This window comes from Pteropus alecto, unplaced genomic scaffold, assembly GCF_000325575.1.
Source record: "Pteropus alecto unplaced genomic scaffold, ASM32557v1 scaffold20, whole genome shotgun sequence".
In the NCBI taxonomy this organism is placed as follows: domain Eukaryota; kingdom Metazoa; phylum Chordata; class Mammalia; order Chiroptera; family Pteropodidae; genus Pteropus; species Pteropus alecto.
This window is the reverse complement of record NW_006436298.1, coordinates 44132011-44151683: the sequence shown is the minus strand read 5'-3', so window position 1 is coordinate 44151683 and position 19673 is coordinate 44132011. Positions and strand designations below refer to the sequence as shown.

The 19673-nt window shown below is 38.2% G+C and overlaps 1 protein-coding gene across 1 annotated transcript in view; it reads right to left on the bottom strand.

Moving 5' to 3' along the window:
* Positions 1 to 1810: 1810 nt before the first annotated feature.
* LOC102888417 (zinc finger protein 474) overlaps positions 1811 to 19673 on the bottom strand; it is a 29795-nt gene continuing 11932 nt past the window's right edge. The window contains exons 2-3 of the mRNA XM_006913312.3: positions 8364 to 8544; positions 1811 to 5682 (exon numbers count right to left, since the gene is read on the bottom strand). Coding sequence (XP_006913374.1) covers positions 5531 to 5682; positions 8364 to 8544 — 333 coding nt within the window. The 3' untranslated portion in view covers positions 1811 to 5530. The remainder of the gene's footprint in view (positions 5683 to 8363; positions 8545 to 19673) is intronic.

The following is a 19673-nucleotide window of genomic DNA, read 5'->3' as shown; positions in this document are numbered from 1 at the left end:
CATGATGAAAGTGGCAGAAACTTCATCAGCTTGGAGCTCTGAATAATTTCATGAAGGAGGGACACCTCATTAAACTGTTCATTTTCTTGGGACTCTTCAAAGCAAGAAGAAATTTCCGTCTTATTTAAGTCATACTGTTTGGGTCCATTTGTTACGGCAGCTAGCCCACCCTAATACAAGCTATCAATGGATATCCTATTAGAGATACCTCTACTCAGATGTGGAGTTAGCAGAGGTCTGTATTGTGATAAAGGACACTCGTGGTCAAGGAAAGACCCACTCCTTATGCCTTCTTGACTTCCATTCCAACATTTTGTCTAAGATTCTACCACATGGATTTTATTACTTTGGATAAAGACATAATACTTCTAGGAAGCTTCTTTTTAAAATAACCGTATCACCTGAAAAGGATAACACATTAAACCATTGTTATCATGAACGCCTTTAGCAAAGATGACTTTCTTGAATTTCTTTCTAATAAAATACCTAGTGAAAACTTGAGAAAGGGACTCGGGCAGTGAAATGCTGAAGGGTAGATTGGGGGAGATGGAGGAATATCTGGAACATGGAACCATCGAGTTTTGCTCCAGCAGAAACAGCAATCTGGGCAGTAGTCGGTGGAAGGTGGGACAGTGGGGTCCCGGAGAAACCTTGATGAATGAGGGGAAGGGCAGAGGTTCAAAGAGGGGAGATGAAGCATTGAGGGTAAATTTCTTCTTGGAAATTTGCTGAATGCTGGTCCCCAAATCAAGTGATTTTGTCCACCCTTTCCTTGCACTTCCAGCAAGTTATTTTGATGGTCCGGCCTACTTTTTAGATCTGCATGTGGCCCCTCAGGACAGCCCTGGAAAATCATAAGAGAACTTTGGGATTTGTTCAAACCATATCTGCACTTTCAGAATTTGAATGTTTTGACTACTTTTCAGTCAGTACCTTATTCAGAGATTCCTCTAACAACAACCATCTACTATTTCAGCTTATGCAGTTTATTTTCTTTCTGTAGCTCTCGGAAAGAACAGACAGGTGACCAGGGCAAGGCTATGGGTTATTGGCACCAAAAGTCTATTACCAATAATTCGACTGCATTTATCCACCTATTATTATTTTTTGAAACAAGTATGTACATATGACAGAATCAGTTTTATGGTTAAAAATATTAACAGAACATTACAATTACAATAATTAAACAAAACATTGAAAATCTGCATCCACGTTATGAGACAGCTGTGTCTCAGGGATGGCAAATCTTGGAGCCCGTTCTCCTTCGGCTCTCTGCCTCTGTTATGGTGCCCTCTCACTAATGCAAGCAGTGGAGGTGGCCAGCGTCCCTCATGGATTTGAGGGCTCTACTTCCCTGATCAATAGGAAGTTTTATTGGTCCTACCGTGTGCCACATAGATACTTCTTCTAATTGTCTGTTGCTATCATAACAAATTATTGCAAACTTAGTAACTAAAACAATATAAAATTATTTTCTTACAGGTCTGTAGGTCAGAAGGTCAACCCTGGATTCAACATGCAATAAGAAGTTGAATAACAATAATGATAATTTTTCCTTGTTATTCTTTTGAGGACTCATGAGTTTAGACTGGGCTCGCCCAGATAATCTGAGATACACTTCCTATTATAAGGTCCATAACCTTAACCACATCTGCAGAGTCTCTTTTACCATGTAAAACAACAGATTCATGATTTTTGGAGATCTCTTTGAAGGCCACATTTTACCTAACACATTCTCAGCTAAGAATCATTTGAAAAACCGTGGCCTGTAAGGTGATCGGTGTGAATCAATGATAGGACCTAGCTCCCATGACGCCTAGGTCAGGTTTCATTTTTTTTTTTTTTTTTTTTATCACACTTGCTGTGGTTTATATGCATGCTGGCTTAAACTTGAGTTTCTAGTAATAGAATTAAAAGGCATTATCGGAGACACTCTGGAATCTTGCGCTCCCAGCACCTCTCTCTGCCACCTCCATCTTCCTCTTATACCCAAAGGAGTAGTATTTGAAATTTAAACCATTCAAATTCAACCTTGGTGGAATATCGAGAACTAAGTTTGCTGGGTATAGAGAACATAACACTTCATTATAGTTTTCCCTATGCATGTATCTATTTGAACTTTTTTTAATAATAAAATTGCAAAAGAACTAAGCATAAAGGTGTACATCCTATGATAACTTAGCAGTATTTTTTCTGGTGTACATCTTCTCTTCAACACCCAATTTGGCCCCCACTGGAAACTTGACTGCTTCTCATTTGTGCTGTTTCTTCCAAGTATAGGAAAATCTCCTTTTTCATTTCTGGTCACAGCGCTCACAGAGAGGAGGCAGGGCCAGCAGAAACAGGCGCAGCAGTTCATGTGGGCCAGACAGTGAGTCAGTAGGAAAGTAATAAATGATAAAAGGAGGTGGACTATCGCCAGAGGAGGGAATGGACCCCTCAGGACTGGGAAAGGAAAGGGCTGAACTTCCTGCCCTGACCTGATACAGGATTAAAGCCATACGAGTTGTTGGTTTAAACGGGCATAAAAATAAAAATGCTACTAATGTCAGAAGCAGACAAGTACAGAAGGATCAGGGCTGTTTTCAGGTTTTCAGTGGGTAGAGGACTTTGCACATCTGCCCTCTATCTCTTTCCTCTTCGCAAACGGGTCTGCTTGACGGTCGCCGCTGCTTCTTCCTTGAAGGGCTCAGGCTAATATTCCCCAGGCTGAAGCAGTGTCATCTGAAAGTCATTCTTGGAAGTTCTGGACCCCACTTGGAAGTGCTGCAAGGCTGCTTGGTAGGGAGGCTGCCCAAAGGCCTCCCATATGGAACCCTAACAGAGTTCTACGCTTGCTCACAGTAGGGAATTCTTTCTTTACACTCCCCTTCCCAGGACATGTTCCTCCGTCCCCAGTGTTCCCTACTGATAGGTCATGTTCTGCATCTTTGATGCGAATTCAAGGTGCAAACAAGCATTGAGAAGTTCTGAAATTCTTTTCAGAACCTCGGCTAGAGGGGAATTCAATTAAAGCTTGTGCAGCACCAGTTAACAGAGCAGTGAGGGGATTACACTGTTGCCGATGCCTATAACAACATTACATCGCAGATCAATAACCGCCTGGGTGAATGTAAGAGTTCCAAGTAACTTCATCTAGTATCTGCTCTTCATCATCTAGAAGAGTATCTATGGGAACCATTTCAAGGTTCAAAGTCATAGCTCATGGAGGTGCCAACCATTGTTAAAGAAATTATTTTCTTTTGAGAGTACAAAGATCTGCACAGATGTAAACTAATTGAGGGGAGGGCAGTTGGCAGAGAGCAGGTGAGCTCTTTCCTGTTAATGGCGAGGCTCTGATGACTTGCCTTGATAATGGTGGGAACTCTTCGATCAATGTCATTTCAATTGAGGCTGCTCTGGATTTAATTCCAGGGAACATTTGCAGGCTGGCTGAGGTGAGGCTGGAAGTAGAATCCCAACAGTCAGCCTTTCAATGGACCTCAATTGGCTCACAGTTCCCCGTGGAAGTGAAGATTCCTATAAAAGTTTGTCTTTTTCAACTACTTCAAGAGCTCACAGACTTAATAATTCCTACAGATAAAGTAGTTCGGTTTTATTTTTTCATGCTTTGAAAGCGAAGTGCCCAAGATTTTCTTTTATGGCCCCAAGTGGCCACTCATTTCAAAGTTGAGGCCAGAACTTTTTCTTTATTTCCACACTATTTGACTTTGAACATTAGCAGAATGCAGAAGTGTCTTTTGAAATACCATGCAATTCGAATGTTAGTTTTTACCTCAGTTTAAGATAAACCCAAACCAGCAGGCACATAGTATACATGTACCTTAGTTTACCTTAGTTACTAAACGTTATACAAAACTTTTCGCATTTGTCAGATCATTTGTGTTGGTATAGCTAGTGTAATTAATGATGATATCAAGCATACAAATGGCAATGGATAAGCTTATAGGTTTAGAATTCCCAACAGTTCTGAGTTCACTCCCCTACTCTATCTTTTAGCTCAAGTGTGACCTTGAGTTACTATTTAGTCTAAATATCAGTTTCCTCATGTGTAATATAAGGATAATCACATGTACTTATAGGGTTGATGTGAGATTTATATAAACTGATGTATAGGAAGCACCATGCACAGTACCCAAGTCACAGTAAAATTACTATATATTAGATGTTTTCATTTTGTTAAGAAAACTAAATTATTCATTATGTGTCATTAAATACTATGTCTTTCACAGGCCAATAATATTACTGGAGGGCACCTAAACACTTTTTTAAAAGTTCATCTCTTGCTTCTTTTGGAATGAACAGAAAAAACTGAATGATCCGCACCATTATCCTAACCTATCCTTTTTAATACCAAGATGTATAACCAAAATATTAGCTTGAATACTTTTTTTTTTTTTTTGGTATAATTTGAAGCTAACTGTGCTGTGTACAGTCATGAATGCAAGCTTGCAAGAACCCAGTGAATCCAGAATGGCCCTGAAATTCAGCCATAAAATGAACAAAGATCTCAAGCAAAACTTCTGGGAGTCCAGACAAAGCAGTGCTGCCTGGGGGAGCAGGATTTTCTGGGCAGAGCACCTCCCTGGCTCTGGCCTCCTCCCAGGAGAGCCTGCCTCTATGAATGCACATTCAAGGACTCTGAAACACAGAGCAGTTTCACAGCCCACTTACTGTGCATGGACCTTGGGTGGGGGGAGACAGCTTCCTGGCAGGCTTTTGGACCTCAACAATAAAACACCTATGAGGTCCTGCGAGGGCACAGAGAGTGCGCGCTGGACTTCCCCTATAGAAGGAAGGGGCCTCCACCCTTTGATGAATCGCGATGCCGCGTTCTCCTGATATGTGAGGCTGGCACTGGTTCTGAAGTTTCTCTGTTGAATTTTTCACTATTAGGAAGGGAATATGAGTTAGATATGGTTCTAGTCCTTTAAGTCCTCACCTCTCTTTTGAATGTCTCTCCTGTTGAATGGTCTTATAAAGAAAAGAAGATTCCAAATCAATAGCTCAATTTAAAACACTTCCCTGGATTAGAGGAAGTAGGGAGTGGCCTGTTATTTCAATAAGCACAAGGATGGGAAAGAATCCAGTTTTTCTTGGGACTAAGGAGTTGCCTGAAATCGCCACCCAAAACTTCTGTTTTGAACCTCTGATTGTGAGGTTCAAAATCTCGTTCAGGAAAATAAAATGGAAGAAAAATGGCAACAGTCGGCTCTGAAATTTCCTTGAGATGAAAATACCAGCTCTGGGGAATGGCAGCTCACTTGTAATTTTGCCCGACAAAAGTGTGGCATGTGTGGCTCCCAGTGTGTCCTCACACATGCTCTGCTTGTTAAAAGCAGAACATTTTCCCACTATGCAGTGGTCACTCCCATGCCACCCAAGCACTTTGCTCCCCGTGCTAGATAGCCTTTGGTCCATTCCAGTTTTACTTGCTTCCTCTTGTCACCAACTTGTTCTCCTTCCCACCATACCCTGATCTCTATCAAAAGGATTTAATTCCTGCAACACTTCTATAGGGAGAAGGGCTTTACTTGGCGACTTTTGGTTTACAGGATCGTTGGTGAACAATCAGTCTGTCTGGCAGGAAGGTACGCCCACAAATATTGCAGGGAACCAACTGGCTCTGGGCACTTTTCCAAGCAGCTTCATTTAAGGCATCGAGATCATAGAAACCCTTGGCTGGAAAGTTAAAAAAAAAAAAAAAAAAGAACAAAAAAGAAAGAAAAGGAAAAGAAAAATGGTAAAATGGATCAGTTTTCATCCCAGAGAACCATATTCTACTTTTTATGGAAAATATTTTCAGGAAATACCTGTTGACTGAGGCTTTTAAACAAATCATATTAGTTTTGCCAAAAAAAAAAAAGTGCTGCTCACTCAAGGGTTGAGTAAAGTTAGTTATGAACCAAAGGCTTTTTGCTCTTTGGATTTTAAAAAGGGTATGACATTGTTTTATGTGTTATGATATGCATTCTTTGCTAATTATTAACATCTTTGCTTACACATTATTATCTTGCAAATATAACTTTTGGCCTTCTTTCAGTCAACTCTAAATATAAACTTACAAAAGGAAAAGAACATGTATTGGTATTTTCCTCTTCCGTAATCCTTCAGTGGAATGTTTTTAGAGCCAAAACTGGCAGTTGAGAGTGAATTTAAGATAAATTATATCCTAAAATTTTATCATCTCTTCAAGGCCATAAACTCAGAGATTCTTTAAGTAATTAAAGTGAAGAATGCAAACAGAATAGTTAATTTGATAAAAAGAAGTACTCTTTAGGAAACAACAGAGACAGATAAAAGATGTATAATCTTCACTGGCAGAGCATAGGAAAAAAAGCATATGGCTTTATTTTAGAGAACAGAGTGGGATTTAGCTTTAATGAACCTTATTTAGATAGAATGACTTTAGTACAAAAAAATTGACTATGTCTTAGAATATCCCAAAATAACACCCCCTAAAAATGTAGACAGGCGCTCAAAAATATATTACATAGTTTTTATCATTTTCATAGTATATATTTCTTCATTAAAACCCAGGCAATTCTCATATGATGTGTCTAATGGTTTACACAACCACAGCAAACTTTAGCTTCCTCAACATGCCTACTGCTAATTCTCCTTTTTTCTCTATAAAAAATTAAACTCCAGAAAATCTAGTATTTCTTTTTTCTTTTTTCTTTTTCTTTTTTGTATAAAGCAAGTATCATTTTCTACATAGGATATGAAGGTATATTTTGGCACTGACTTTCTCCACTCATGAGTTTTAACATGGACTAAAGATTCTAGAGTATTCATTGATTCTTACTTTAAGATGATTCATTATTTCTAAAAGGCTGTGTTTCAATAGGGCTATGACTTTGGTTCTGAAAGAAGGGGTTATTTGAACCCTATGACTACAGTAAATCCATGACGAGGGGCATGGTAATGGGAATTCTCTTGGCCTAGAGAGGAAGGACGCCTTCAGAAATACAATAGCATGAAGCCGAGAGGAAAATTATAGGAGGTGCAGTTATAGGACCTACTTTTTCCATCTATAGGCAATAACAAAAGAGTGAGCCCACTAGGGCTTTCGAACCAGTCATTTCTCTCACCTCTCCTAGATTTGTGATAATTACGCTCAAGCAGAGAAAGTGATAAAGATCTGAAGTGAAGGAAATATATTTTTGATGCCAAATGAGAATTGCTGGGAAGAGAGTTTCAATAAGGTAAACAATGTCTTTGTGGGAAATGCTCTAATTTCAATAAATAGATGTTTTCATCTTGTGCTTTTCCCCATCTGTGTGCAGAGTCATCCTCTTAGCAAGAACTATGGATAGTTGAATTCTAGAAGCATCTAGAACTTTATCATGATCATCTAAATTCCATTCTGTGGGTTGTTAAAAAAAACACTCACTCTGGGTCACATTTCTAATAAGAGTATTTTAGACAAAATGATAACAAATAACCTTCCAGGTACTTTCCAGCTCTGCAACTCTATAGCTACAAAAGGAGAATGAATGAATTGAATGATACTCTTCTCAAAAATTAAGAATAATATTCATTTGAGGGGAATTAGGGAATCAATTGAGAAAATGACAATGGAAGAGAGAAAGCCAGAGTTTGTAAGGCAAAAATATTCTTTGAACTACTTTATTCTCATACACTAAATGAGAAAGCATAAGGTTCTGTAATAAGGCCACACAGTTTATGGAGTTCCAGTTTCATTGAGCTTGTACAGTGCTTAACAAAGTACTGATTGCAAAATTTAAAGATTTGGACATTTCATATACATGTCCAGATTTCCAGTTTCTTTTATATTATTGAAAGATATGACCACGCTGGGCTAAATTTCTTAATGGTAACACCAGCTGGAACTGGGCAGCAGCTGCCTCATTTAGACAGAGCAAGTGCTCTCTAGCTCACTACTTTATTTTACATGAACCAACTTATTCAGTTTTGAAACCTGATTAGTGGACCCTGTAAGCATTTGAGTTTGTTACCCTTCCTCTATGAATAGTAAGACACAATTGCATTTGAAAACATGTCTCCAAATGTCCCCAAAGCTTCTTTTTAAGCTTCATGTTTTTTTAAATATTATGTTTGATAATATGTAAAAGTAACTGGAGCAATATGTAAATTCCAGTGAGTCCCTCTCCTTCTACAGTTTTGCCAGGATGTAGTGTCTTTATGACTCAGCATCTGAAGACAACACTTTGGTCAGGCATTCTAGAACCATTTTTCCTATTCAGCTATAACAAAGACAGTAAACATTGCTGATTTAAGTTGTTTGAATGAGAAAGAAAAAACTATCTTTACACTTATAAGTTCTGAGAGAAAAGTCTCCCCTTATGCACTCAAGTCTTTTTCTTCCAAAAACTTACCACTAATGGTTCTGACTTCGGGTTTTTTAGGTTCTGGTCTCCTTAACTCTTTAGGCAACAAGTTGTTTTCATTGTGCCATTTTTTCAGACATTGTGGCTCATGGATGGAAATAGATTTTGTTCCATATTCACGGCCACAAATGTAGCAAACAATTGTTGGTGGACGCCTAATCATTGTTGGCTGCAAATAATAGAAAATATATGTTAGACAACGTTCAGCTTTGGAAATTATATTTTAAAATTATAATACATTCAAATTAGCCAGAAAGTCAATATGTTTTTTAAAAATACCAACCACTCCGGTGAATTTTACCTTTTTGAAAATTAAGAGAACAACCTATGTTATCTGAGTGATTGGGGTGGGAGTGAGGATGAGGGTTTAGAAGAGGATAGGAAATAAAGATGAGCTAACTAGAACTCTACATATTGGTACTTTATAAATATTTTCTCATTCAATAAATATCTATTGATTGTCTTCTGACTATTCTCCATGCTGAGAGAACACAACAATAAGTCAAGTCTGAATCATCCTCTTAAAACATGCCCTAGTATACCGATATGTCTGAAAAATAAAGTGATAAGTGTCTTTGGAGAGTTTATGATAGACAGTGTTGTGCTGCCCACATTCCCTCATGTAAACAACTTTCTACTGCAAGCACCTGTGATTCTCTGCCATATTTGACCTGGAGTAAGCTTCACCCACAGGCAGGATAGCTAATCAATTACAGATGGAAGTTGGTGAATAAATACTGATCTTCCTCCCTAAGGCTGATTGCATACAGTGTTCCAGAAGTTCCCAATGGGATTGCACCACTCATTAGAACAATATATAGGCTTCTTTCTCTTCTCTGTCTTTCCTCTCACTATTTTACTGGGGTTTACTGGGATTACCTCCTAAATAAAATGCTTGAATTCAAATCCCTTTCTTAGTGTTTGTTTCTGGTAAAACCAAATCTAAGAGAGAATTAAGGATAAAATGCAATAAGGAGCTTCTGCTTCTATCTAAAATATAGAAAGTTACAAGAAACATTGCTTTCACCTAGACAATGAGAACAAATCAGATAACCTACGGAGTCATAATTTTTAAGATCATTGAAGATTCAAAGTTTTAAGATACATTAATGATCTAAAGAGACTGCCTAAGTTTGAGGATGAATCAGAAAATCCAAAAAAAAAACCCTCTCACACTCCAAATTTACATGAGTATGGATAGCTGTTGTCTGTCTCATAAAAGGGCTGGACAGCTGAGTGTGAACCCTTTTGAGATTCAGGCATGCAGGGGCTGTTTATATAAACTCTGCTATCCACCAGGTCTTAGACTCAGTAACGGGGGGTGACAGTCTAACACTGGAGAGAGGCAAGAATATTGAGAGAAATCATCACCAAGTCAAGGACACAGGACCTGCCTAAGTCTGAGAGTAGAGCTGGAGAATTAGGCCTTCTACTGAGTACCAGATAAGAGCGGTCTACAGCTGAAGAAAGGGCAGAATCCTAACAGGGACTCCCTCTGTTGCAGGCATGCAGGGTCCACAGGAGTCTAAGAGTGCAGCAGGAAAACTGGGAGGAGCCCTTTGGCTCCAGGCCTTTCACTTAGTACAAGGCGGGGTCGTTTACCAACCGGGGGAATTTAAGGCTGTAGTCCATTGAACATAACTAAAGCAAAGACAGTCCAACTCTTACTAAATTACAGACTACGTTGACACAACCATTTATACTCACCGCCTGACAGAAGAAGAGGCATACCCATTTCTAGGCATACCTCAGAACCTACTGTTCTCTTACATGCAATGTCTGGCATTCAATCAGAATCATGAAGCACGCACACACACACATAGAGAATAGAACCCAGCACTGTCAGATCTTAAATATAATGAGACCAAAGTACGGTCTAGATACTGGGATTATCAGGGCTTTTGAATAATTATTGTAAAATAATTATTTTAATCAATACTTAAAATAATTACATGAAATCATTGTAATAAATATGTTAAAAGATCTAGAGAAAAAGGTGTACAGCATGTGTAAAGTTATGGCAAATTAAAGCAGAGTGATAAGTAGCAAGGGAATAACCTATAATTGCACTTCAAGAAAGTTTACATATTTAAAAGGACTTGCAGGGCAGCATATCTCTGAGAGCTTAAACATTCATGGATCTGGGGGTAAGGAAATCATGGATCCAAGAGAACACCAGTGTTCTCTTTTATGTAACAAGGAAGGTGGTGACGTCACTTACAGAAAGGGGACAGTCAGGAAAGGCAGGTTGGGAAAGGGAAAAAAAGAATCTGTTCTGGACCTGCTGCATTTGACATAATAGTAGATTTAAATGTGAATAAGGGCATGGCGACAAAAGACTCCATTCAGAATTCTGGAAATATTCTGGTTTCCAGAAAGATGGTGTCATCTACTCTGTCAAACGCTACAGAGGGAAATGGGTGGCAGAGAAAGGTACTTAGATTTGGTTACCAATAGATTATAAATCAGTGACTTTTGAGAGTTTAGTACCAATGGAGTAATGAGGATAAAAACTAAATTGTTTGGATTAAAGATTAGGTCGAGGAGAAGAGGAATGCACTTCGAGAGATAAGTGGAGTTGAAGAAAAATTTGTTTCATTGTTGTTTTTAGGATAGGAGTGTCTTTGGCAGAGAGAGAGATCGCAGGCCTAAGAAAAAAGGGATTATCAAAGAAAAGGTCTCAGGAGGCAGGAGGAGATGGGATCAATTGAAGACGTTAGCCTCTGAGGAAAGGAAAGAAAGAGGAAATAGATGAAGTTATAGAAAGGTTGTTGTAGAGAAGGGAGGCATTAGTAGACTTCACATAACATGAATTTAGTCTTCTGAGGATGAGGCAAAGTGATCTTCAGAGAACGAAGAGATTCAAATTCTGGGAAACAGAATAGCAAGCAATCCTGGGATTAGGCACTGCGAGGAATGTAATGGTGATTCAATTAGGGAAGAATGCTCACCCAATAATGGAAAAGACCCAGTTAAGTTGAGCTGCAAGAAATTTGGGGGGAATTAAATGACATTTTTCAATATGTTTTTAAGTAGCACTGAGTGGCATGAAAGTAGAAACTACGTTGGCGGTGTGGTCTCCTTCAGGGAAATAAAACATGGTGAAATGTGCACATGTTTTAAAATCAGCCTGTTTTTAACTAACATTATTAGGGGTTAGTTACACCTACAGTGAAGAGAGCACAGAACAAGATCAAAATCAGAAGGAAACACATTTATAAATTCTGCATACCTGATCAGATTCTAGATGAGTAAATCCACAGTTAATACAGATCAAGCAAAATGGAAAACGGAGTTACTCCCTGGATGATCCAAGTTTTTTTATAAAGCACATTATTTGAGGTAGAATATTTTAATTCTATTTTTCTGTGCTAAATTATGTCAATAGACTGCAGTCATCAAAATAACTAAATAGCTGTTTATCCTTCTTTGTTATTAGCCACGTAGCACCTAACAGCGAAAAAGTGACTTTAAAACTATTTGGGGAATTCAAGACCGAAAAGAAAATATAAAGCAGAAGCAATAATTTTCAAAATACCCAATAGTTCTTTACTATATTTTTACATATTTATTTACTTAAAAGATTAATTAAGTGCAGGTTTTTTAGTTTAAAAATGAGAAGTTATTCTTTTTTACTTTGAGAATAATGAATTTATTAAAATTCCATATGGAAAGTATGAGCCAAATCCAGTATTTAACCAAGCATATAAGCAAAATAAATGGCATGGGTCATAAATGAAGGCATTCACGTCATATCGTCAGAAGGTTTCTTTTGGAAGGAAAAATTTGAAGAAAACAGGCAGACAGAGGCCAGAAGACATGCACAAAATAACTTAAAGCGATGTGGGAGAAAATTAATACCATAAAAAGGCTAAGATAGTCTATATTATATTTTCCAAAGCTTGCTGCATACTCTGTATTTGCGGTTGAACTGTAGTTGAACCTGCAACATACTCCATTTTCTTAGGTTTTGAACATCTTACTCCTAAACCATGCTCTAGGGAAGTGTAAGCAACCCAGACACAGCTGAATAGAAAAATGAGTCCCTGTGGGTCTGAACGAAGATAAGAGAACCTCTATCATTTTTTTTTTTATTATTATTAATTTTGTGATTGACATTCTGAAACTTCCAGGGAAAGCAAAACAATCTCTAACTTGTGGTTATTGCCACTACTCAACTGCCAAGATTTTACCCTTCAGCCTCTTTCTCCAGTGTTTTCAGATGGAAGTGGATATGTGGGGGATGAAGAGGAAGAACAGGAAGAGGAGGCCTTAGCCCTGGCAGAAAGGGCAGAGGGCTCTTCCTGGATTATGTGCTAATGTGACACGGCATAATAGAGCAAGGCAGGACAGTAGAAGATTTGCCCAAGGGCCCGTCTACAAGGGGCCTTGCCAGGGCCTGCCAACTCCAGGGAAGTGTGATCAAAGGAAGGCAAAGAGCATGTCGGTAAGTCTAAAGTTTCTGCAGAGCAAAACATTCGATCAACAGTTTTCCCATCGACATGTCACATGTTTTGGGGGTGAGGCATTACTTTTTTTAACATTAGGGTAAAGCATTTTTTAAAAAGTTAATCTCTGAATCTATGTACGTGCTCTTTCAGGTGTGAACAGTTTGATGGGGTCAACCACATGCCCCTACACACAGAAGCTTATTAGGGCTCATCACGATTTTGCTTTTATTCTTTCAGTTTCCTAGGAATTTCTATTTAGGCTGGATATAGACAGAGGCACTTGAACACTTGCCCTGAAGGGAAAGCTTTCATGCATGTATTTCTTTTAACTTGAATCCACTTACTTTCACATGTTTTCAATCATTTTGCTGGACACTAGTGGAAGTATCATTAATTTTCCACACTGAATTTTTTTCTCCTTTTTGTTAATGTCTTTTCTTTGTCAAGGACACCGCATGTTCAGTCTCTTAGGCCAAGACTTGCAATGCAAATGCAAGTGAACATTTAGCAGATATTTTCTTAATCAGGGTAGATGACCTATCATTCATCCATTCAATTTTACAATTTAAAATAAATAGCTATAATACCACCATTAAAGCAAGGGGCAAAGACTAAGAACCAAAAAAAAAAAAAGGGTGGTTTTGTGGACAACCTTTAGAGAGGTATTGATAGAAGAAGAGTGGACACAGTTCCAGAAAACCTAGCCTAGGATGTTTATTTCAAAGAGCTTCAAATCGTTCTTGACGACATCCCTGATGGCTCAGGCCGAAAGGAATCCACAGCGAACTACACAACTCAATAGCTAATAGAGCTACAGAAGGGAAGTGTAACAATTGGTCAGAAGGAAAAAAACATTTCGAACATTAAATATTATTGCATGAATCTTGACAGAGGAGATATTAAAACTAAAATGGAGGTCATTACTAGCAGTTTTACAAAAGATCAGAAACACTCTACATTTGGTCATTTCTTACGTTAATCCCAGAATAAATATCAAGGAATAATGTGAAATTATAGTTGTGTAATATTATTTACAGGAGAGTTAGGAGAACATGATCCAAGGATGTAGCTTTTTGAAGATTTGAGGTGAAACAGAAATTAGTAAGTGCTTTTACGGGGCAATAGACCCTTTTGAAAATCTAACGACTGCCATGATCATCTCCCCAGAAAAAAACACATGTATATAGAATTATGGATATAATTCTGAATGATTGGTGGGCTCCCTAAAACCCATCCATTAGCTCCAGAAAGTGAGCTGTTGGGCCTTTAGTCAGAGCCAAACTTTTTTTCAAATAGGTGCTCCTTTGTATAAGGAGCCATTTGGCACCATTTAATGCCTCAAAAAGTACTGAGTTGAAACACACAAGAACTTAGGAAATATGCCACTTCTGGCTTTAGGGTAATCTTAAATCCTACTTTGCCTAAAACAGTCTCTATTATATCTATTGTCTTTTGCTCTTTAAATTGTCCCTGTTTAGTCAATCAATTATATAGTCACTCTACTTCCAAACCTTTTTGAAAAACATCAGTGAATACAATACGAGTAATCAAAAGGTGAAAAAACAAAAAGCTCAGGAATATTAAAGCTGTGACTATAAGACTGGCAATGAATTCATTTAAATACAGAACTGAGGCAAAATGACTATAGAAATTATGATTAAAGAAGAGAATATAAAAGGAATACACCTTGACCAATAAAAATACTTATAAAAATCGGCAAGAGGAGAGGTGCAACGATTTCAATGATAGGAAATTCTTCACCTTTCATGGCACACAGTCAATTGGAGCAGTGTGAAATTAAAACATGATGCTAATTTTTTATTCAAATCTTTTAATAATTTATCTTTTTTTAAACTTTAGGGGGTCCTTTAAAAACTAATATTCTTTTAGTGAACAAATATTTTTCTAAAGTTCGGCAATGTCATTGGTTTCACTTTGGTTTCTTCTTGTCAAATTCAAGTAAAATTAAAATAATATCTTATTAATTTGGATATGATGATCTCAATTCTATGAAAAAATCTGCATGTCTATTAATGTTTGTATACATAGAGATATGTCTGAAATGATGTTCACTAAAGTCAAAGTAATTTGGAGGTAATTTTTGTGCTGATTTTATACTTTCCTAAGTTTGAATTTTTATAATAATTTTATGTCATTTTTATAAGAACAACAAAATAATTTTAAAAAGTCAACCCCAGAGTCAAAACTTAAGTAGGAAGTAATAAAATCAGTCCTAAAAGAAAAACTCAAGGGGAGCCCAAATAACTTTCTGAAAATTCCTTAAATAACCAATAAAAGATAATATTTTTTGTATATAACAGTTTAGCATTGTAATTAATTAGTAATTAAAATTAATTAGTAATTAATTAGTAATAAATTAGAATATTAGGAATAAATATAACTTTGATGGCATAAAATAAAAATACAATGCAAAACGAAATAATTTATAGTACCTTACATTACATTATTGCAATAACGCTGTTATCTTGTTGACTGTGTATAGTTGAATATATACTAGTTAAACGCTTGTATGATGCGATTTCATTGAAGATCTAGATTTATGCTCCATTACTTTAAAAAGCAGCAACAAAGGCCTAGAAAAATAATCTAAGGACAGAATTTAGCATGAGTCTGTTTCTACCATAAGATAATCTAAATATAGCTCTTCTAGATATTTTAATTTTGTTCAGGCTTGTTTTCTTGGCTCAATTGCATTAGTCAAAAAACGAATTCACAAATAACTAAATAAGACCATATGGTATTAGTCGTTTTGTGTCGAAAGTAGCAACCAAAAGACAATTTGGGGGATGGCTGGATTGAACTATCCCTTGGGTTAGGGGTTGCCCATTGTAGCTGTACTGACAAATCACCATAAATTTTCAGTCTCCCATCTGCCCCATCCTCTTCTGCACTTGACTATGGTTTGTGCAAACGTGGCCTGTCTGACGTGATATCAGGAATTTCTGTGGTTCTCCATGGCTACAGAATAAAGGTCAAATAGTTTATACTGACTTCATTCATGCCTGACCTTAGCCCCATGAAACAAGTCTGCTAGCCAGACCAAACTCAACACCATTCCCCACGCTAGAGGCCAGTCTTCAACTTTGCTGCCTCCATAACTTTATTATCTGTTCCTTCCAACAACAAGTATTTAAATTAAATATAGCACCTTTATCACATTGGAAGTTATGTGGACCTCCAACCCCAGTACTTACCTTTCCCTAGTAATAAAGATGAGCATATAAACTACTAATTAAATTAGAAGGCAAACTTTATAAGTGCCATGATAGGGAGACAGAGTGCCATAGGAGCCTGAAGGAGAAAGAAAGGGAAGAGTTTTGACCAGAAGCCAGTAGAGTGGGAGATATTCGAAGTGGATTTATTGACTGAGTAAAACTGTACTGATGAGGGGAAAACTCCCTCGAGCAAACAACGTGATCTGTTTAACAACCGTTTAATAGCACTGTCTCATCTTAACATGAAAGCTGTAAAGTCCATAGTGAAGAGACTGACTAGAGGAATTCTAAAAGTGAGGATCAGTCTGTTCAATACAGGACTGAAACATGAGTTGTCAGACTTTGAGAACACTGTCAATGCTGGCATCTTTTCCATGTGTCCTCCTACCTTCCTACCTTGGTCCTAACCCCAGACTCCATATGCCTGTCATTAGAAGCTAGCCATGCTTCGGTAGCTGGGTAGGGATTTGGCAGACAGTATTAGAAGCATGTACTTTCTATGCCAACAGAGCTGCATCGATCCCATTAAGGCATCGTGTTGTAGGAGTCAGGCAGAGAGAAGGCAGTGAAAAAAGGAATGAAAAGTGTCTTGATCTTGTTGAGACCTCAGCTCATGAATGAGGACTTAATCAGATCAAGAAATGAGCCTGGGAGCAATTTATGATTTTCATTCACTAAAACATCTTGCTTCTTCCATATTGAAGAACTATAAACCGGTTCTGCCTGCACAGAAATAGACTGAAGAACTCTCAAGTGATAATAACCACACTAATGCAACTGGAAACATCTGTGAATAAAGTGCGATACTGCCATTCAATGGACTATTACTCAGCAGTGAAAAAAGCACTGCTGCTACTTGCAGGAACATGGATAAGACCCAGAATTATTACGCTGAAAGAAGCCAGACACAAGAGAGTAAATTACGGCCCGATTCCATTTATATAAAATCCAAACTAAGCTGTAATGATTAAAAAATGAAATCAGTAGTTGCCTGGAAAATGGAGGTGGAAGGAAGAATAAAGAGGATAAAGAAGATCTGAGGGTGATGAAATGTTCTGTATCTTGATTATGCTGGTGATATGACAGGTATATAAAACTGTCAAAACTCTTTGAATCGCATGTGTTTAATGCATGCAGTTTACTGTTTGTATACTATTCCTTAATAAAGTAGATTAAAAACCACTCAAGCAGACCTAGTTTAGCGGAGTACTTTCTCATTGCCACGCCCATGTAATGCATTCAGTTCAGTCTGTAGGACACATTGTCAGATGAAATTCCAAAATCGAATAATGTATTTTAGAGTGACTTTTGCAAGGAACTAGAGAATATTTTTAAGTGATCTAGATTCTTAAGTCTTTATCTCCCAAGGAAATCTCCAGTTGAAAAAAAAAATCATAGAAGAAAACCGAAATAAGAAAAAGAACTAAAGAAAAATAGAAAACCCTTGGCCATTAAAATTTTTGCCAGAGAAAAGTACACTGGGCAGCCATGCCATTCACATACAATTTCATCCAGAAAGTCCAAGTCTAGACTGCTTGGGCCTGAGCCCTGAAGCAGAGATGGATAGCTTAAAAGCAGGTCTATTCTTCTATACCTGTGTGCATGGCATCTGTTCTGCTGGAGCCATAACTGACACCAGCTTCTCATCTTTCGGTAAGAGGAGCTTCATGTTCCTTTAGTATGTGAGTGAGTGAGTTGAGTGCATAAAAGACATAAAAGTTCAGTCGGTCACTTTCCTCAGCTGATTTCAGCAATACCAAAGGCTCACTCTGCTTCAAACTATTCATTCCTTTACACTTTCTTTGGCTTTGGCTTTGACCTCTCTCTAGCATAAAATTATCATCTTTAGGCTCATTCTGCTCAGGAAGAAAGAGCAGAGAGCTTTGGCTCTAGAAGGTCACAAGTACAATTACCTGTCTGCTACTGCCAAGGAGGAGAGGAAGCCTTCCGCGTTCACTTATCGGAAGGCAGTAGTTGGCTAGGTTTATTTGCTGTCATAGAGCAGTTGACCTGTTCTTTTTGAGGAAGCCAGATTAGTGGGCTGTGCCCAAGCAACTATATCAAAATGTAAAAGATGCCTTTTTTATTACCAAATATGTATGCAAATGAAATACCTGGCTCTTTCCTCCAAGGAACATGTTTCACGAACTACTTGGAAACAAACAAAACTACAGAAAGTTTAATGGTCTTTATTTTTTTTAGGTTGTATCATACCGATCCCTGTATCAAAACAGCCATATGTCTTGTGTTTGTTTGGGGACATTTATTCACTTAAGAGTCAAACAGAAGACAAGGAGCCCCGAGGTGAGAAAGCATCCTGAAATGGAACCATGATTCTGAGTAAATTAAAAAAAGGTACTCCACCTTAACACACTTTCAAACTATCTGGTTGTGGTTATTAATCTGGAATGACACAAGTCACAAGATGCAAAATTTGAAAATGGCGGCCATAGGACAGACACACATGACAATCCTTACCTTGTCTTAGGACTCGACCTAGAGCTGACCCAGTGTACTAATGGTATTTTGTTTCTCAGATGGAGCATGACTGGTAATGATCACGGTATGGCCATTCTGTAAATATCTGGGTTTTATCAGATATTTTTCAACTTCACAAAAGCCAATAAAGCAATGGGATTCTCAATATTGATACTCAAGTTGCATGGTGAGCAGAAAGATACCAGAGACATCTGCTAAAAACAGCTGAGAGTGATTTGAGAGATGAGAATTGAGTTAACTAGAAATGCATCTGGAGGAAGGGCTGTCTGTCAGGACAATTGTAGCCCAGATGCTGTTTGCTCAGAAAGAATTTTCTGGTTACAGGCAATGTGCCAGGCACTGTGCTGGGTTCAAACTGGGAACTGGCCCTAATCGTGGGAATGATCATACCTAACTCACCATCTTTATTTGAGAAACGTTTTTTACTTTTTCCTCAGCATTTTCTCTGGGGCAACAAGTCAGGTCGACAGATCCTCGTTTGGCACACACAGAGCCCCCTGAAACTTGTCAAGAAACGGGCAGAGTGAGAAAGGGACTCGCTGAGTGCAGGAAGCATTTTCTTGACTTTTCTGCCCATTGGTATGTTTGAACTCAGACTGATTAGTTTTGAAAACTACTCTCCAGATGTGGAACCTCTCTAGGATGCTGGACGTTTTGTGGCCCTATAAAATTCTTAGAAGGTTTGGCTTACAGATGTCTGCTCCACAAGAATGGCCTCGTTGTTCTGCAGACTTCCACGGGTGATCCAAATGGTGGTTTGCAGCTGGGGCGAGCTACCCTGTGTTTAGGCATAAAGGATGTGTGCAGTGGCTGCTGCATACGACCATCATACAACTATGTGGTTCCCTTCATGGGTCCTTCATGACCCAGGCTGCCCTCTTTACAGCATCTCAGCCAGGCTGCCCTCCAGAACAACCCCCGCTCCCCCTCTGCCTTGTACACTGGATCTTAGATTGCAAACTGATGGACCAACAACCAATTCAGCTAACAGACAGGCATGTTTCCCTCGACCAGCACAAGGTTCTTAAAAGCTTTAAATGTGAATATCTTTAGGTGAGACTTACTCTCCAAGAAACCACAGACTCCATCACCCTCTATTGCCCAATATGCAG